The 21,374-nt window shown below is 42.5% G+C and overlaps 1 protein-coding gene across 1 annotated transcript in view; it reads left to right on the forward strand.

Moving 5' to 3' along the window:
* The first annotated feature begins 3,750 nt into the window (after window positions 1-3,750).
* mtcl2 (microtubule crosslinking factor 2) overlaps window positions 3,751-21,374 on the forward strand; it is a 93,162-nt gene continuing 75,538 nt past the window's right edge. Inside the window, exons 1-3 of the mRNA XM_061075380.1 lie at window positions 3,751-4,289; window positions 12,026-12,127; window positions 12,538-12,660. Of these exons, the coding sequence (XP_060931363.1) occupies window positions 4,221-4,289; window positions 12,026-12,127; window positions 12,538-12,660 (294 nt within the window). The 5' untranslated portion in view covers window positions 3,751-4,220. The remainder of the gene's footprint in view (window positions 4,290-12,025; window positions 12,128-12,537; window positions 12,661-21,374) is intronic.

Consider the following 21,374-nt stretch of genomic DNA (forward strand, 5'->3'; position numbering starts at 1 on the left):
ACTGCTCGTGTGGTGTCACCCAAGTGTCTGCAAGCCCCGACATTCATATTCAGCTCCAAACGAGGTAATTTGTGTATGAGGTTCCGTGAATGCACCTCAACTTTGTTATTGATCTCTGTTGTTTTATTAAGTCTGAAGTCTCAGTCACCATTGACTTTAATCGTATCAGATTTGTGGACTCAATCACTTCACCCACCCCTCCATTGGCATAGTGGTGAGAAGATGATGAGTACATTTTCATTTTTCAGTGAACTATCCCTTTAAGGACACGACACATCCACCTACACCTGTGACCTGTTCCTATTGGACAGTGCTAGCTGTCAATACCACAGGAACCAAGTCCCGATGCAACCCATCCTTTATATTTTATTTTCAATGAGACCATTAATTTTCAAACGCTAATATTATTTTGCGATGAAGAAGAGTTGAAATTAGAGATTAAAACCATAAATGCAAGTAAACAATGTTTACTGACATTACGAAAATTGTGAAGCCAACACAAGGCCTTTTCCTTTTAGAGCTTGGTGCAGTCTTCTTCTGAACGATTATTATAACAGTTGTATGCTACTAACCCTTTATGGAACTGATAATATATATCATAATTGTATGACCTATTGCTATTGTTGTAATTAACAACACAAGTGTACAATATACTCCACCCTTTTACTTGTGGGTTTCTCCAGCATTAAATTTGGTCAAATTGCTGATATATTAGCTCGCTCTGGCTAACGCTACATTTCCAGAAATCACTTCTTCACCTATCTAAAAACAGGATTTGACAGTAGCAGTAAGATTCAACAGTAGTTTTGGAGAGGGGACGTAAAAGAAAAGAAAATTGCGGTTTTATCCGGGTGAAACTAATATACTTTAACATCTTACCAATGCCTGACCTCGGATTTTCAGCAGAATCTTAGAAATTTCCAATGCTGGTTTCGGAACATCTCTATCAAAATGCATCAGCTCAACATTACTGCCCACAAATGGTGCACACAGTCCTTAACATTATACCTATGCATCAGACACTAGATATCTACTAGATCTCAGCCTACTCTTGCATTTGTAAAAGATAATTCAAGCATATTAATAGCTACCTAGAGTTTAATGATAACCTGCACTATGGATGAAAGGTGGCAGAGTAATAGCACGGTGAACAAGGCTGAAACGAATGATTGTAAGAGTGTAACGTACAGAAGACAAAAGACAAAAGACAACAGGAGAACAGATTTAAAAAACAGAGGTTCAATTACAGATGAAATCGACATGTCTCAATATCAGTTTGCATACAATGACATCACCATTTTATATACAGCCAGACCAATTTAGCGTCTGTGGCTCTTTGAAGATCGGGACCGTTGGGTTTTTGAGCGGCACAACATTGTTTATCATAACAGGAATCAGATGGTTCCGTGGTGTCAAAGGCATTAACCTGTTGTCTGAGGAATTGTGGGTTTCCTTCTCTTTTAGTCTGATCACACTCTCACTCTGTGTGTGTGACAGAGACACAGAGGAAACATGAGACCTACTGCCCAGTTACCATGAAGGTGAATCAATCATGACAGGATGGAATGGCTTTGTTCTTGTCTGCATACAGATGTTCTGGATTCAAATTCAGAAAACTTGTTCTCTATCATAAAAAGTCAGATATTCGATTTCTGATGCAATACTGTTATATTGTGAATAATAATAATAAAAACATATTTTATTCAATATAATCATCTGTGTGGGGCATTTACATATTTTTGGTCTGTTTTAAGTTTGTACTCCATCATCCACCAGCTGATAAAGTTTAGTGGTACCCGGCTTATTTTAATTTATTTTCAAAGGGCCTCAGACAAAGTAAGATGTTTACAGATGTTTGTTTTCTTCAGCGAGAACTTGATTCCTTCCTGTGTCACGATGCAGTGTTTCACCGCAAAGACAGACACAACTCAACTGTTGTGTTAAACCAGGAGACACAGATATTGGCCAAATCAAATCACATATTCACTTTTTCTATGTGGAGGATCTCTCTGTCAATTAAATTATGTGTTGTAGTTTGTTTGCTTGGTTTATTTGTTATTGTTGTTTGGTAGTTGTATAGAGTTTTAGAGTTTCCCTTCTATCCATGTTCGTCCATCCGTCCGTCCGGATGAACAAAAAAATACACTTAGAGACAATTTATTTAAATTTGGTACAAACAAGTAGTTTGACCCGCGGATGAACTGATTCGATTTTGTTGGTCAAAGGTCAAAGGTTAAGGTCACTGTTAGCTTACAAAACACGTTGTTGGTCTTGTGAACACAACATCTCAGGAACACCTTGAGTGAGTTTCATTAAATTTGGTAGAAGCGTTCACTTGGTCTCAAAGATGAACTGATTCGATTTTTGGTGGTCAAAGGTCGGAGTCATGTTGACATCATATGTGTCAGGAGATATATGTACGTAGACAGGAATTGCAATGGTTTGCTGAGGCATATACCCGAATTTCACATACAGCAATGATTAAAATTGTACTGAACCGAATGTCATATTGTACAAAAAGAAATGGCCTTTAAAAGAAAAGTCGGAAGCCTTTTGAAAAGCCCTGCTGAGGGCTTTGGAGGCAAATTAGCAGCCGTACAGATGCTGTTAATATCTATCCATGATAATAAACATAAATAATACATGCTAACAGGGTGCAGAGGGATCCATTAGCACCATCAGTGAACACAGTCATGTGTGGCAGTGTGTCCTGACAGAATCACACTGTTACTTTTCATTCATAAAATACTAAAAGTGTCTCATTTGATCGTTTAACATGAAGCCAAGGTGAATGTTGCTCTTTCAACAGTCTGCCTACATTTTATTTGATTAGCTTGCTCTTCGTGTTTTTCTTAATGTCGTGCAGTGGTGGCGATAGAGAGCTGCAGATATAACACACCTCTCTCTCTCTTTCTCTCTCTCCTCCAGAGCTGCATCCCGTTATCTGGGCGGAGAGAGAGAGAGGAAGAGAGAGAGAGAGACTTACCACACACTGCCTCTGTTGTCAGCCTCAGCTCCATGAGCAGGAACCGGCCGGACAGTGCAGAGAGGAGGGGAGGACACCTCGGAACAAAGCGGGATTATTAACACATCTCCAGGGCTCCCACGCCTGAGGACAGGACAACACTTGGCCGTTTCATCGGGCTCTTGCTGCTTCCTGGTCCTGTTGCGCTCCGGGGGCTCCGGCTGTGGCTGCAGAACCCGATCTCCTCCCTTTGTGTTGCTCTGCGGTTGTTTACTCACACTCCTCCACTCCACAACTTCTGCCTCCTCCTCCTCCTCCTCTGTTCCCCCCCGAAACAGGAGGCTTCATTTCTGCTTTCCTTGTTTCCGCCTAAACGGAATGAATGACAAAAACAAAGGAGGTTGATGTCCATAACGCCGCGGCTCACCTCGCCTTCGCCTCGCCCAAGGAACGGAGACTCCATCTCCGGCAGAAGATGGAAAGCGGAGGCGGGACGGAGGGCTGCGACAGCGGGCACTCGCAGCACGCGGTGCCGGGTCAGCAGCGGCAGAATCCCCGGGAGGAGACCACGGAGATCCCCGCGGTGCAGTCCGCTCCGCGCTCCGGCGAGAGGAAGAAGAAGATCAACCGGGCTCCGTCGCCGGCCAGACCCAAGGATGTGCCCGGGTGGTCGCTCACGAAGATCCGCGGCGGCATCGGGACGCCGACCCTGAGCGTGAAGCCCGGAGCGATCCACCTGGGGAGCCGCTTGTCCCGGCGCAGCCCCACGGGGAGCCTGGCGGGGAGGGACGGCCGAGCCGAGAAGAGCGGCGGCGGCAAAACGGCCGGAAAATCCGCCGCGTTGTCCAAGAGCTCCGCGGCCAAGGCGGCCAAGAGCACCGGGGGGAGGAGGAAGGTGTCGGACGCCAGCATCGGATCGGACGATCTATCCAAGGACTCCGGCTGCGCCCCGGGGAAGCTGTCCCCCACCGACAGCAGCTCCGAGCTGTCGGAGTGCGGCTCCGAGGAGAACAAGCTCAGCGACGCCGAGTCCAGGAGCAGCCGAGGCGGCGGGCCGGACGGAGGTGGACACCATGCCGCCGCCACTAGGACCACCTGCTCCGCGGGGGAGAGAGACGACAAGGACCGGCTCTCCCTTAGCGTGGACACCGGGGAAGGGAGCATCTCCCCCGGCGAGGAGCGCTCGGTCACCTCGTATGACAGCCGGGTGCCGGCGAGCACGTCCCTGGCTTTCTCCGACCTGACGGAGGAGTTCATGGACGGCATGCAGGAGGAGTTCGTGAGGGAGATAGAAGAGCTGAGGTCGGAGAACGATTACCTCAAAGTAAGTCAAGGGTCAACCATCGATTTGGTGCAAGTGGTTTCCCAGTGTCTCCCAAAGCACCAGATAGATATGCATTTAGATATGCATTGTTGCTTTATGATTAATGTCAGGAGCTTGGTCTTGCTCTTTGTCATCCAGTTCGTTTGAATGTACTACTTCCCTCTGTCTTATCTCCCATGTGTGTAGAATCCTTTGGAACTCATCTACTACTACTCACTACAAAGAAAATATTATGAATAGTGAGTGTGCACCCCCAGTAGCACATGAGCACACAGATGCAGCCATGTAGCCACAGGCAAGCCACGCTTCATGTGTAGATACACTGTATACAACTGTAAACAACTGTGTCCAATGTGGATGTAGCAACTCTGGACAGACAGCGGCTCTCCAAGATCATTTGCCCGGTTGGGTTTGTTGTTTTCCAACTGCTTGCATGATGGAGCAGAGGATGGGACTGTATGCAGCAGCCTCAGGGGTTGTTATTCTCTGGAGAGTGCACTGAAATGTGTCTCATTCTGCCTGACTGGCATTGTGTCCTTTGATTGTCTAGATGTTGCTTCTCTACCATGACAAGAGTAAAATACCACCACTGCATCACCTCCGTGGTTTGGTCTGTCAGCAGACTTTCATGCTAAAGGCATTTCTTCTCAGCATTCTCATGTCTGCAGGTGCTGAATTGTAATATATACGTGGATCCACTACTTGAGCAGATCCATTCTCCCTTTAGAGCAGTGATGCCAGGGTTACGGCCCGCGGGCCGGACCCGGCCCGACTGTACATCACATCCGGCCCGAGGGTGATAAGGGGAGAATATAAATTTTAATTTAATTTTGATGGAATTTAAAAAAAAAAAAAAAATTAAAATTTTCGGTGGACTCCGTTAGTCGGTCTGTTGCTGCTGCCCGCCTCTGCTGCAGCAGCGCCGGTAGTGCTGATCGAGATGTTGTCAAAGAAGAGGAAGGTCGACACTGAAGCTCGCATCTTTCAGGATAGATGGAGAGAAAATTATTTCTTTTGGGAAGTAGGAGGCAAACCCGTGTGTCTTATCTGTCGTCAACAAGTGGCTGTACTAAAGGAGTACAACATCAAACGACACTACGAGACCCACGCCGAGAAATACGGCGAGTACACAGGGCAACTCCGGACTCAAAAGCTAAACGAGCTAGCATCATCGCTACAGAAACAGCAAGCCGTATTCTCCAAATGTCGAGATACACACGAAGGTTCGTTTTATTTTAATACATATTGTAACGAACTGATAGTTGAGTTCTGTTCTGTTTGACTGCTTGATATGTGGTTGTTATGAATGTTCCGCTAAGTACACCGTGTTGAATAAGTACTGAGATGTCCTGAGTGTCTGTGAATAGGTCGGGGTCGGACATGTGACAGTTCTTGACCAATGGCTGTGTGGGATGACAGGCTCTCATTGGCTGGTTCGTTGTCGTGTCAGGGGTGAATGAGGAAGTGGAGGGAGAAGACGAGTGTAGGTAGGTAGGTAGGTAGGTAGGTAGGTAGGTAGGTAGGTAGGTAGGTAGGTAGGTAGGTAGGTAGGTAGGTAGGTAGGTAGGTAGGTAGGTAGGTAGGTAGGTAGGTAGGTAGGTAGGTAGGTAGGTAGGTAGGTAGGTAGGTAGGTAGGTAGGTAGGTAGGTAGGTAGGTAGGTAGGTAGGTAGGTAGGTAGGTAGGTAGGTAGGTAGGTAGGTAGGTAGGTAGGTAGGTAGGTAGGTAGGTAGGTAGGTAGGTAGGTAGGTAGGTAGGTAGGTAGGTAGGTAGGTAGGTAGGTAGGTAGGTAGGTAGGTAGGTAGGTAGGTAGGTAGGTAGGTAGGTAGGTAGGTAGGTAGGTAGGTAGGTAGGTAGGTAGGTAGGTAGGTAGGTAGGTAGGTAGGTAGGTAGGTAGGTAGGTAGGTAGGTAGGTAGGTAGGTAGGTAGGTAGGTAGGTAGGTAGGTAGGTAGGTAGGTAGGTAGGTAGGTAGGTAGGTAGGTAGGTAGGTAGGTAGGTAGGTAGGTAGGTAGGTAGGTAGGTAGGTAGGTAGGTAGGTAGGTAGGTAGGTAGGTAGGTAGGTAGGTAGGTAGGTAGGTAGGTAGGTAGGTAGGTAGGTAGGTAGGTAGGTAGGTAGGTAGGTAGGTAGGTAGGTAGGTAGGAAGAATAAAAAACAGATGGTAATGTTATTGTTAGACAGTATATAAGAATAGTACAGTATATATAGTATATAATATAACATAATATATATTTATATATGATAGTAATTATACCAATATAAAAGCAGTATATAGTAATAATGGCAGCAACAGTATATATACTAATAATAGTAATAGTGATATAATAATAGTAATTATAACATGTACACATGTATAAATATGTGTATATAGACTTATGTATACAAAGAATATACAGAGAGTATGATATATTTTATAATTTCCAGTGTGATATGGGGGGGAGGGAATAAAAGGGGCTGGGGTTGACTGATAGCCAGGCTAGTGCCATAAAGGCACATGGGTGTGTGGAAATATGGGTTGGTGACTGGTGATGACTGGCAAAGTTAATGTGCCTCATCTGTTATTGAGCCAATTTAGTTTTTAGATAGCTCATATTTGCCTATTTTTTCAAGAACCGTTTTGTTTTACTAATTCCTACTGGATATTCAATCACATGGTCTAATGTTGGACTACTTTATTCTGGCGCTTTCTTTCTGTGACTCGTTTAGGCCTACTTGGCCTGGCCTTCTTTTAATTGGCGTTATTTTGCATTGACTTGTTTTCATGTGCAAGCCTTCAATAAATATAATAAAAGTAATTAACAGTTTACACTTGTGTTATTTATAGGAAATGTGTTTTGTTGGCACCTAGTCTATTTTGTTGCATTTCTAATTTATAAATGTAGGCTACTTGCATGGATAGGAAAATGTAACGTTTTTAGAGGGTAACTGTCTCCTGCTTTAGGCTATGTAATTTTAGGCCTCATTGTGAGGCTATTTTGGTGCCGATGCAATTTCTTATTGATGTGTAGGCCTTCATGAATAATTTCAAATAACCTACCTATCCATGTGTTGAGTCAGTGTTTGGCCTTTTCAGTCCGAAAGTGTAATCCGGCCCCCTGAGGTCTTGCTTGAAAAAATCTGGCCCCCTGTCCAATTTCACCCTGGCATTCCTGCTTTAGAGTGATTGATTAGGAGGGTGATCAATAACATTAGCATGTACCTAAGCACTAACTGGCAGTGACCAGACAAGCCAATAATTGTCAGAGATGGATTGGGGAAGCTGATTGATTAACAGCACTTGTCATTAGGAAAGCACCGCCCTCTTTGCAACAGTTTTGGAGAATTTAGGACTTTTGGTTTTTACTTACTGCTACTTTAACTACTACCATTCATTCTATTTTCAAGTAAAAATGCCCCAGATTTAATGTTTCAGACTCTTAAGTTTTAGACTTTGCTGCGTTTCAATGACTCATTTTCAAAGGAAGTGATTCATAATTGCTATTGGTCTGTTGAGCTGACAAACAAAGACATTTGGTGATTCAACACTGTGCTGGAGGAAACTGTGATGATAGGTGTTGTCAGTGTTTTCTGGTGTTTTTAAAAAAACAATAGTTTGAATAAGAAAATAATTAGCAGATTACTAAATAAGTCATTAGGATTCCAAATCCTTATTTCATTTAGTGTCCCCCTTAAATCGAACTTCATTGACGTTTGTCTCTTCTTGTTAGCTTAAAAACTGAACTCTTTGTAGGGAGAACTAAAAAACCTTATTTCCTCCTGCACTTCTTTAGTAATGGACTGCGAGATGCTCCTTTCTTGATTTTTCATGCGCATAATCTTTGGTGGTGTGTATGTGTGTGGTGGTCCAGTGCTGTTGACTGACTACATTGTAGGGCATCAGTGCTGCAGTGCTTATTAGACCCCCCCCAAAGCCTCATGGGAGGCCCTGCAGTGAAGTGAGGGAGCCTGGGTGTGTGTGTTGTTGCAGCTGGGAGGAACACCTGGTTAGTTATCAGAAGATCAACACAACACGCTGCCGAGATGCCAGACTCTCTCATCTCTCCCTCAGATTTCCTAGATGCGCAATGTAATTCTCACTTTCCAATTCCATCGCTCTGTTTCTAACCCAGTGCTCATTCACCCTGTTTGTCTTTCAGTGCAAAGTCTAATCCTCCTGGCCTTTCCATCTTCCAATATATAGGCTCATGCAATGCATGTTAATGTGTTGACTCTGCTGGTGCAGCTGTTGAAACCTCATTAAAATGACTTCAGATCTCAGCACCGTGTATAATGTTTCTGTCTAGATCTGTTGAAGCTAAGCCATAATATGTGGTTAACAATCATACTGTCCCACCGGCTATACCTTCAGTAACTGCCCTCTCTCACACCTACCTCCCTATTGTCCTGTAGCCAGCCGTGTTTAACAGCAGGAACTTTCCTCCTGAGCTGGGAACCTTTACAGGAAGTGCTTGTGTTTCCGTCATTTAATTCCATGGAAATCTTCTTTACCCCCGAAAGGTCTCTGTTAGGGGCGTTATACTTTTTACGAAAGTACCAGAACCTTTGCGTGGGGCTTGCAGTGATAAACATACCCGACTGGTTGAGAATTCCAGCAATCTATTTCCACCACCATTTTTAAAAACCTTTAGCTGGGTTAACAGTTCTTTTTCCTTTTTCTGTTAGTAGTGCTCCTCTCCTTTCAAGTGTTTCTAGGCAATAAATTAGCGGGGAACAGCTTGTGAGTTGTTCATACATCAGGAGGCTAATTTGCCTAAACTCTTGTGTTCTATGCAGTAGAGTAGCTGGTGAACAATGGTCGACAGGAACCTTTTAGTTATTAAAAAAAGGTTCCTGGCACCAAAAGGTCTGGGTACTTTTGAACAAAACCTGTAGTTTAGTTTTGGCTGTATTTATCATATGGTGACATACAATTTGTATTCTGTCAAACACATCAGTCACTCCTGCCAATCACACTCTTGACCCATGTTGAAGCAGCTTTCACAAAGCATGAAACTGAAAAGTTGATTAAATTATCAGGAGAGTCCACGTGCTACACTTAATAACATGAAGCTCTTCACTACAGAGTTGATATTAGAGCTGAGCCTGAGAGAGGCCCATGCCAATAGTCTTTCAGGACTCGATTTGTCTGGAATGTCTGTCCTGTGACTGCAATTTAAGATCGCAGTTCAGCATCTGTGCCGCCTGTATAGATAGATGATGGTTTTTGCTCAGCCACTGCTTTACTTTTATATTCAGATGAGTTTACTCTGAAGTACTTTGGTTGAACAGTATGATGATATGATGATGATATCAAAAATATAATATTTGGGAAGATATAAGTTGTCCCCCAATTCAGCTGATGCACCAGCCGTTGACTCCTTTGTTTTTGAAAGGACAGACTGCATTTCACGGAGCCTCGTAAATAGGATATCCTAGTTGTGCTGCTAAGATGCAATCGATTTTCAAATGCCACCTCAAAAGGATAAGTTCCCTGAATTAGGACACAACTATATTACATGTAACAGACAGACATGGTTGCAGCTTTTAGCCCACAAAGTCCTCATAATATGAAGCTACTGCTGTTAGCTTAGCCAAGTACAAAGACTGGAAACAGGAAAACAGCCATGTTCGCTGTGTCCAATGGTACAAATAGTGTAGTGTAGTAGCTATTGTAATTAGATCTGCTAGTACGTGTCTATTCTTATTCAGTCTCCTACTGTACAGGCTGTAACACGAGTCCTCTTGTCTAATTCTTATGTTAAAACAAACAAGTGTGTTTATATTACTGAACATTATTAATTTTGCTGATTATTTTTTAGATACTATATAAAACTTGATTTTACCATCAATATATACAGGCCCTGGCTAAAAAAGCTGCAGTATCACTGCAACATCCTGTACTGCAAGTGACCAACAATGAAATCATCATCATCAAGCGAGTTTCTAATGGGTTGATCATAACTATGAAGACATCTGGGAAGTTTGTGTTTCCTTGACCCTGTCCAGACCTGAAATTATCCGAGCTTAGAGCTGTCCTCTTGTGATCAGATCGCCCAGGACGGATCTTTAATGTTCTTTCACTCAATAAAAGCAGAACTCATTGGAAAAAACCCCATCTCTTTATACAGCAAAATGCACAGTCATGTCGTTAGATGTGGACCTGGTGCAGGAATTTGACTGTATATGATTAAGCCTCATAGCTTTAAAAAGATGATGTAAAAAATAAAAAAATCTTGATAACTCACCCACCCTGCACAGGACTGTTATTGCAGCAGATGTGCGAGAGCTCTAAATTCAAACATTATCTCATCTGGCTCACTAAAACCTGACATCTGCTTGATTCCATCTCCTGACTGGCGGCTTGATCACATGATAGAAACTATCTTTCCTGTTCTTCTTTAGATAGCTGTGAAAAGCAGGTCAGTGGAGCACTCCCCGTCTCTGGCCACATTAACTTGTAATTCCCTGTTTTTTTGTCCTCACATTCAGATCTCTCTGATGTCATGTTTTTCTGTCTGTCTGACTGTCTTCCTTCCAAACCTTTGCATATGGTGCTGCAGTCTTTTTTTAGCTTAATCAAAACACTCAGACACACACACACACACACTTTGCATGCTAAACCCACAACTTACCTCTATCACCACCATGTTTATGAAGCACACTTATACACAAGCTGTTTATTCTGAAGGTGGTGGAGACAAGGACACACCCTAACCCATTGTTGTACCCTGTCTCACTTTCCAAGTACATCGGCTTACACACACACGCACATACACACACACACACACACAGAGCCTTGTTGTCGTCGTCGTGTCATAGTGACTGCAGAGGCTGACCCACATTTTCCACTGTAGTAAACTATGAGAGCACTACCACTACAGCCACTTGTACTCCATATACAACACAGGCACATAGATTTTGACCAACACACACGTGGCACTCCATTGTGTAACATGGCTCTTACTGTCCTATAAAGGCCAGTGACCCAGACTTCTTTTCTTGGAGTAATGTTAATTTCATTGCTGACACACACGCGAATGAAAGAGCTGTACTTAAGGGATGATGCAATTCATGCCGCCAAGCTAAAATTAATAATTTAACTCCATCTGTATAACAGTGGTAGATTACAACTCTCCTGTATATTACTCATTAGGGCTTGGCTTGTTTTTGATGGGTATTTTAATGCCACCTTCAGTAGAGGAATTTCCTTTCCTCTTAATGCTTGTAAGACCAAATGTGCCTCCAGGGGCTGTTATCTTTCTCTGGGGTAACTTAATCTATTCTAATAGCCTGACCCTGACCTTTGACCTCCTTTGCACTACCTCCTGGGCAGGAGAGAGAAAGGTGAATCAATACATTGTTGTATCATATTACTTGGGTGAACCACTCTGCTGCTTACAGCTTGTATATCTCCATTTCTGTGGACCTCTTTTATCTGACTTGAGAAAATATTACGTATCATGTCCTTTTAAGAGGTCACTAATTGTTGTAATGGTCATTCTGATGATGAAGATGTGGAAGGTCGTTAATGACAGCGTGCAGTGATTGATGGGTTGGATAAGCTAGAGTCAATGACCTCTATCAAACATTTAAAGATCCCTTTTTGTTTGACTCGGACATGTGCAGTCATCACTTTAAATTACAGTCTCTAATACGTAACAGCTTTGACTCCAGTTCAATATTGGAAGAGTTCCTGACTCACTGTTTCACGTAAAAATGACAGACAAACTCATACACTGTCTTTTCTTCACTGTGTCCAGGATGAGATGGAGGAGTTGAGGTCCGAGATGCTGGAGATGAGGGACATGTACATGGAAGACGATGTCTACCAGCTGCAGGATCTACGTCAACAGCTGGAGCAGGTACGTGTGAGAGCATGACTACATGAGAGCACAGTCCTCTGTTGAATCTGTGCTCTCATATATTCTCTGTTTTCTTGAGTCGGTTGTTTAAATATATAAAAAAGAAATAGGCTGCATTCAAAATGTCTTGAAACAGGCAAGTGAGAAGGTTTGTAATCAATCATCATAACAACTTTGAGCAGGAGGTGCTACAGAAAGCCAGACACACTCAAAATGACTAAAGGAAGAGTTTCAGTTTTTTATATAATAAATACCCTGCTTGGAATAAAAAGCTAGTGCTGTTTTATGTGTGTTCTGTTGTATATTAATGGCTGCTGCAAGGCAAACCATAAAATTATGAAAAGTAACAAAGTTAGCTTAGACAGATGGCAAATAACATCAGCAACTGAACGCCATGTTTTGTTTTTCAGGCAAATAAGACCTGCCGCATCCTGCAGTACCGGCTCAGGAAAGCAGAGCGGCGCTCTCTCCGCGTGGCCCAAACAGGGCAAGTGGATGGAGAACTGATACGGACACTGGAACAAGATGTCAAAGTAAGTGTCCTCTGGAATAGTGTATGTAGATGATGTTTGTCACAGCTGTTGTGAAAGTGTGGCTGTTGGCTTGACTACTGGTGTCAGTGAGGTTGACCATCTTGTCTTTACCTCTAGTTTCTACTCAAAAACACTCAAAACAACAACAATACAAAAAACAAACACCAACCTAACTCTTAGCGAGTTGATTAGCCAGAGTGCTAGTTCAGCTTCTGCAAAAGATCTTTGACCTCTGAGAAATGAAAATCTTTTTGTGCAGAAATGGTTAAATGTAGATATTTTCATATTGATAAAGATGTGCTTGTGTAACATAATGCACTTATCGAACAGGTGAACCCTGAATTTGAGCTTCTCTCTGGTGACTTATTGTTACATTGCAAATTGTCAAGCTAGCAAGGAAGATGGTCAATGACTAGATATCTAGACATTGGAAATACATTGAACAGTAAAACCAATCTAATCTGTTGTTGGTGATGTGACCAGACTTAAGACAGACATAGCAGAGAAAAACAAAACCTATCTTTTCCAAGATTGAAGAACCTTAAAATGGCCGGTCGGTCTGTTTCTGTGTTGCTGATTTGGATGGTGTTTTTCTCTCTTGACATGACCCATTTTCTCCACCACGTAGGAGTCATGAGACCTCGCAGAGGTCAGACTTCCCTCTTTGAAATACACAGTTTATATGTTGTAATTATCACAGTAACTTAGAAACACTGAATGCCACATGAGTTGAGGATCGGTCCTTCGCATACTCGGATACGGCAAATGCACTTATCCAATCACACATCCTCAATGTTCCTCACAGTGTATATAAACACACAAGTCATTCCAGGCCCCTCGGGAATCCATGATAAAGACCATTTATGCACAAACACACTGAGTTCAGGGTAAAGCCTCTGTGTGTGTGTGTGCTTGTGTGTTTCTTTTTTGTTTTTTTGTCACACTGACCCCGGACTGTGGATACACTCCGTCAAATTCACTGAGCTCCTCCAACATTTTCCATGTGATGGAGGATACAATGAGTTCTTTATACCCTCTCAGAGAGAGAGAGTGTGTGCGAGAGAGAGGCCGTGATGTCACTCTCTGAGGGCTCTCCGCCTGCTGTCGCTGTCTGTCTCTCTCGGCCGCTGTCTCACCATCTGGTTGTTTTGGAAGGAAGGGGAGAAAGGATGGAAGGACGGAAGGAGGGATGGAAAAGGATGAGCGTACATCCTGTGTCTTGAGAGAGTGTGTGTGTTGAGACTGAAAAGAAAAAAGAGGGTGTGGCCACAGTTTGAAAATTCAAAAAAAGCCAATCAGAGTGGGCGGATGAGGCGGGGAGGAAAAAAGGAGAAAAACCCAAATAAGAACAAATACAAAAGAAGAAACAAATACGACAGAAGGGGGGAAAGGAAGTATTCAAGAAGGATTAGCTGAATTTAATGGAGTTGATTTGAATAGACGTCTGACTTGAATCCAAATCCAAATTAGCCAGTAAGTAGCACTGGGACAAAGAGTTGCGGAGTGAGGTCAGAGATGACAGAGAAAACAAAAAGACACAGCTTGAGGAAAAAAATTGAGTTAAGTCGGCATCTGTTAGCCACATTAGCACAGAGATATCATGAATACAGGAAACTGAAAAACATATACACTGCACAGAGACAGACCTGAACCTCTCTGCCTCCCTCAACACATGGCTTGTTGTGCCTTCCCACAGACAGGGTCAAACACTCAGATGGCAGTTCAAGTTACACCAAGCTGTGCGTGTGCGTGCGGGTGCGTGTGTGAGTGTGTGTGTGCTCGTGCACATTAAGCTCACACTAAGCTTCTCTTTTGCCAGCCTCCCCCAGTCACTCTTGTGTTTATTCTAGTAGCTGTATTATTTAGCCTTATTAAAACAGACACTAACTCCTGCCTCTGACTCAACACTGATCCAGCTCTACTGGAAAATCACTATAACAGCAGTTAAAAAAAAAAGGCAATGAAGATAAGCAGTTGAGCAGCAGACTGTCTGTAAACTCAACTACTAACACTCAGTGTCGCAGCTGTTAAATATATAAAACACAACAATTCTTTATTAAAATGTCTAAAGATGACAAGACTTATTTTTTTTGGCATATCCGCTTTGAACATAATTTGCGCCTAAGTTTCGCCAGGTAGATTTTCATCGATAATGGCGGTGAGGACAACAAGTCCCATGATCCCACTCTGTTTCAAAACATCATCAAACTAGTTATTTTGTTATTGTTTTTGATTGAGATACCGCAAGAGGGCAAAGTTACATGTTGTACTATTACCTGTGCTTACGTGTAAAGTTAGCACAGGTCAATGGGGGAGTGAGGAGGGAGAATGTAGTTTTACTTATCAAATTTACCTTCGGGTTCTAATAAAGAAACTCTGCACCTCGCACCTCGTGTTGGACATTTTGCTGTAGGACACGTCCCAGTTAGTGAGTCCAACTTGACCTTGTCTTGCTTAGCTTCTCTCTCCTGATCAGCTTAACAACACACTAACTGGCTTAAACACTGTTGATGCCTTAAGGCCCTGATTTGATTACTCACTTGCATGCAAATACACACAAATCAGCAAACGCGCACACACACATTAGTGCTGACGGGTGTCTGCTCTCCTCCTCTGTCTTTCTGTATCACTGTTCTCGTGACCTTTTAGCAAGAGCGATATAGACAGAACAAGAAAAGATAGAATAAGACCTGAAGGAAAAGAGGAACACAGAAGAATTTTGTCTTTTTGTGTTTGTCCGATGAATATTTATAGTGACTAAAACTTCTCCTTTCATACATCACATGCGCTTTTGGAAATCTTGTGGGGTGACTTGACGTGTGAGTGAGTGTATGAGTGTGTGTGTGTGTGTGTGTGTGTGTGTTTGCGGGAGGTCAGGGGGTGTATATCCAGCAGAATGCCCATGAGAATTTCTGACATCATTTCCTGTCCCATTCACACACTTCTCTCATTCCCACAGGCTAAAGACATCTGGACACACATACACATACCCACACAGAGGAAATAGTTGTTAGGATCATTATCATGATGTCAACACAGCAGTATTGCGTTTGCCTTAAGGGAATGACTATAAACACTCCTGTTGATTACACTGTCTTTCCATCCAGATTTCATCTTTCAATATTGTGTTCATATGGGGTTAGAGTAAATATCCTAATAATTGGAACAAGTATGATTTCTTAAAAGAAGCGTAAGACTATTGTAAAAAAAATCAAAATTTTAGGGATTTAAAGCCTTAAAGGTCCAGTGTGTAACATTTAGGTGAAAGGGATCTATTGGCGGAAACTAAATATTAAATAAACCTAGTGATGATTTAAAAACCCTTTATTTACATCAGGAGCGAGTCCTCTCTACGGAGGCCACCATGTTTTTTTACAGTAGCCCAGACTGGACAAACTAAACACCTTTTGAGTTTTTAAGACAACTGAATGCTACCTCAGGTTCTCTTACATGTTGGGAACTGGAGGGTGAGGTGAGAGGTATTCAGCTGCAACATGCATCTTCACCACTAGATGTCACTAAATTCTACACACTGAACCTTTAATCCGTTTGTGCTGTGTGCTGCACAAACCAAATCATTTTTACATTTATTAATTTCTGTTAAGTGGTGAGATTTTTGGTGGAAAAATATTATCAGAACATAAACCGAAACCATCTGGGTGAAAGGTGTGAAGAAATGCGTGTAAAAATAGTTATATTTTAAAAACATTTTGAAAATGATGCTGTTTGCTGTCAGGTGTAAGTTGAAGAGATGGTTTCATGTCTGTGCCTTCAGCAAAGAGTGAGTTGGGAGGTGTTTAAAATAGTGTAGCACAGAATGGAAGAGTGTGGCGCTGGGAAATCTTCATTCTGGTCCCTGGTTGCCCATATAAGGGGAAACCACTGACCACTGCTGACAGCTAGCTTCACAGTGCTGTGTATAATATTTATACGACATGTGTCATGTACACTGTACATGCTTTTGGCAATGTAAACATTATATAGACTTTAAATCTTCGAGCTTCGTCCCGGTCTTGCTCCATCACGGACACATACTGGATAGTGCTGTAACTGTCAGGACCAGGATCCAACTGAGATAATAATTTACCCCCAGATACTTTCTCACTACATGTGTAAGCTCAGGTGTTAACACACACGCACACACACGAATACACACACAGACACACACACTCACACACATTTGATGAGAGCAGTATCCGGTATACATTCATCTGAGTGGGGCCAGTTCTCAGTCTCATCTCCATATGTTATGTACCGTGTGTGCGTGTGTAGTTGTACTGCATGGCAGCCTCTTTCAAACATATATACACTTCCAAGCCCCCACCATCCACCACGTGTCAAGCACACTGTTGGAAGTACTGACTCCATGGGAGTATCACACTGTACATCCCTGCTGACAGCAGGAACTGTGGTTTCCGTTTTTCATTGTGTGTATGGGTGTGTAGTGACAATGATGATGCATTTTCTCTGCAAGTTCTGGCAAAGGGTCCCCCGTTTTGTGTCATTGTTACTCCGTTTGCTTCAAGTGTGAATGATTCCTGTCATTATTGGAACAATTGGAATGTAATGTTTATGAACCTAACCCTTAGATGGTTTTGAAGCTTAGTGCAGGAAAACACACTAACTATCAAAGCATTACAGAGGCGTTTTCGATTCCTAAGAAAAAAACTGCTCTGTTTTTTGGAATTAAAAAGATTGTTATATCAGAAATACAGTTTTTCGAAGTAATAAGATAGACTATCTCTCACTCCCAAGATAAGCTGTCATTTAGCAAAATTTGAGAGTGTTTAATATGTATATATACTGTTTATACACCTAGATTCCTCTATCTATGAATAGATGGATGGAACAATGTTTGGAGATAGTGACAGTATGATCACACTTTCCCAACTGCCAAACAACGTGCCAAGGATTGTAGGAATTCATCACATTCCATCACTGCTGTCACTTAGCTCCCTCTGTCTCTCACTCACTCTCTCTACCTCCCTCCCTCTATCCAAAGATAGATGGATCACAGCCTGTACTGGAACAGCTGTCAAGCCAGCGGCTCTCTCTCTCTTTCACACATAATGGCTTTATATATAGACACGAAGCAGATTACTTGTGATGTAATGTCCACTAAATGGGTGTCAAGAAGCCAGAATGTTGAACAAATGTCAAAAAGGTTGACGGCGCCAACACTCAACATCAACACCAGGACTATCTGAGTAAAAATCCTGTAATTCTTCTGAGCAGATGTTCTCTCTTTTGACCATTTCCCCTGGTTATTTATTTGACTGTTAAATTGCAAGCATGAAAGCACAAACAGCTACATTAGTGATATGGAGATTCCATGATGCTGTTGTGTGTTTGACACATTATAGCTGAGGTTTTAACTGTTGGGTTTTGGTTCCAGGGCGGTCAAGTGGTTTCTTGTAATGATACAATGACAGCGCTCATACAGAGTTAACTGATGCAACATGAGGCTTTTACAAGAAATACACATTGTAGATACACATTGAGAGAAATACGTAGAGAACCAAAGTAGTTTTTGACTCTTTTCTATAGATTAAGTGGAATCATCGTTCCCCCAACATGCGGCCACAGGGATTTGTGATTTAAAAAAAAGACTGAACCACAGTAGAGTGCTGAGGAAAATAAAACTACAGATTGAATGAGTATAAATGGTGATGTTTTTATTTTGCCTAATGAGAGAATGGCTTTAGCGACTGGAGGAGGATCAAATACTATAAGATAGACAAAAAAGCAAAGTGTAAGAGCACCCATAAACAAGATTGTGCTTGCAGGAGTCAAAATGTTAATGGTCTTGGTAAGTAAGAAAATAATGCCATGTAGACATCACTAGAAATGCTTCCAGCAGCAAATTAGATTTAAAGCATTGAACCCCTTGGCTGCTGCTATGCTTTTGAAGTGGTAGCAGTATAATAAGTTAATATTAAGCTATGTGGCTCTGGGTTTGGTATCTTCGCCTCTCAACAAGAATTTGATGCTTTCACACTCCAGCAGAACTGACTGAGCTCTTCTCAGGTTGCCATGTTTCCTCCCACATCGAAAGACATGAATGTTTTAGTACGTGTTCGGAGAACTTCTGTCCTTGCTCCGGGGCAAGACTGGAGTTGTCCCCGCGCAGGGACGTACTGTTACCACCCACTGCTCCTAAACAGGACAGAATTAAATCTAAAGGATATATTATAAGACATAACTTAATGGACATTAGTTCAGGGTTAAGGAATGCTCTTTGAGAATTAGCAAGTTAGCTACCAAAACATGTAGAATAAACTTGGCTAACTGTTTCCCTCTGCTTCCAGAGGTTGTGCTAAGCTATGCTAAACATGTCACAGTTGAAATTTCTTTTCAACTACATGAACCAAAGTGAGCATTGGCAATTTTGGCCACTTGGTGTTACCATAGTGGCCTGCGAACCCTCCCTGGTACTTATATTTTCAGCTAACAAGGCCAGGGTTCTATTTAAATGAATGGAGAGAGAGAGAGAGAGAGAGCTACAGCTGTACTTTCAATGGTCACTGGGAATATAAACTGCATCAAAAGAATGACTAAACATCTTCAAAAGTTTGAAGATTTTGCCTCAAAGTAAGTTTTAAAGATACACAAAGACATCTGCACGCACACACACACACACACACACACACACACACACACACACACACACACACACACACACACACACACACACACACACACACACACACACACACACACACACACACACACAGAGTACTGGCTGCATGTTTACTCTCTCTGATAAAATCTACAGGAAGAGAAGACGTTAGAGAGATGACCGTTATGGGAACACAAAAAACAGCTGTGTGAGTGTGTCTGTGTGTGTGTGTGTGTGTGTGTTCAGTTGAAGTTCAGACAGACTGAATAACAGGGGGAACAAGACTCTGTTTGTTGAATGCATTCAAACACACAACCACACAGAGTGTAAATGGAAGAGATCCTTTTGATGACTAACTGCCACTTGTTGAATGATATTGCTGTTTGCCCTGTGGCCGGTGTGTGTTTGTGTGTGTATGTGTTTTGCAGAGTGTGAGTAAAAGGACTCCCTCTGTCTCACTCATGTAAACTCTCTTTATCAAATACCTACATAAGCCATTTTCAGACATTACCTCTGGGTAAGATCTTGAGAATTGGCTCCGGGGTTTACCCAGAGTCTGCCTCACACACATGGTAAATGGTAAATGGATTTGTATTTATATAGCGCTTTTCTAGTCTGATGAAGACCACTCAAAGCGCTTTACAGTACAGTTTCACATTCACCCAGTCACACACACATTCATACAGTGCATCTACTTGCAGCACTTTGTTATTCTATGGGGGGCTATTGAGGGTTCAGCATCTTGCCCAAGGACACTTCGGCATGCAGATGGTTCAGACTGGGGATCGAACCGCCGACCTTCAGGTTGGAGGACGACCACTCTACCCCTCAGCCACAGCCGCCCCCGTGCACAACACATTGGGAGTTTTTTACACAGACACATTCACAACAGCATCAAATCCTGAAGCAGGCGAGAACTGGATGCAGCAGACAGAGGCAGGAAGTAACTTATTATCTCCTTTGCATGATTTTGTTTAAAGCATACCGACACCGTCATCAGTTTTTATCACAGCACATTCACTCGACGTCTTCGCCTGTCTTCTACGTTTTTTCACCAGGACATATTTGTTTCCTTTTTGTTTTTTTGTGTCTGTCGTGTGGTAGAAGCGGCATCAATCGCCCCACTCGCTCTTTGTGAACTCGTCGACTTCTCCTGGATTTCTACGGACATTATACTAGGAGGCCAGTCTGTAAAAATTGTGGAGCGTCTCACTTGGACAGCGTCTCACACTCCGGAGCAAATTCGTGCGGATTCTAGTGCGTGTCTGAAAGCAGCTACACACACACACACACTCTCACCCAGCACCCTGACTGAATCCTAATTACATCCTATAGATCTGTTGCTGGGTAAAACAGCACAGCTTCAATGGTGTTAAATTCCTTCACGTTTCCCTTCAACATAGAAGAACAATACAGCGTTTAATAGAACTCAAAGGCTGAACATTATAGAATGGAGGAGAGGGGGATGGAAAGAGGGAAAAGGAGGAGAAGATGAAGATAAATGAGGAGAAACCAAAGCCCATAAACTAGCCATGGTGAAAACACCCTCATGAAAGCTGTTTTCTTTTTACAGTATTGATGCAGCGATCAAAATTGAGCACACAGTGTTAATCAATCACAGTTTCCGTCCGATTCAATCCACATAAAGCTCTGGAAGCTTTCAGTGGACACATTAAGGCTGTGCACTCCTCTTTGGTGACCACAGGCCGATGTTGTCGTGTCCTGATTCAGATCTGCTTGACACAGAGGGAGAAAATGAATGTGCAAAAATGTCTCAAAAAAGTTCACCGCTGCCTTTCTCCTGCATCTTTTCTCCTGCACCTTTTCTCTCAGAGATAATCTGCCCATCAAACATTGTGGATGGAAAGGTGACAACTCTATGGATAAAATCTACTTCCTGCCACATGTTCAATCCCATATGAACCACAACACCCAGCTGTGTATTGAGTTTAGTGTAGAGGCCACAGTCTAATAACCTACTGTATATTGTCACAAGCTAGCATTGTCAGTGTTAGCATTTATTTTATTTAATTATTTATTTTCTATATCAGCTAATATAAAAGCTCACACACACACGCATGTTAAAACATGAATT

This window comes from Limanda limanda, chromosome 7, assembly GCF_963576545.1.
Source record: "Limanda limanda chromosome 7, fLimLim1.1, whole genome shotgun sequence".
NCBI lineage: Eukaryota > Metazoa > Chordata > Actinopteri > Pleuronectiformes > Pleuronectidae > Limanda > Limanda limanda.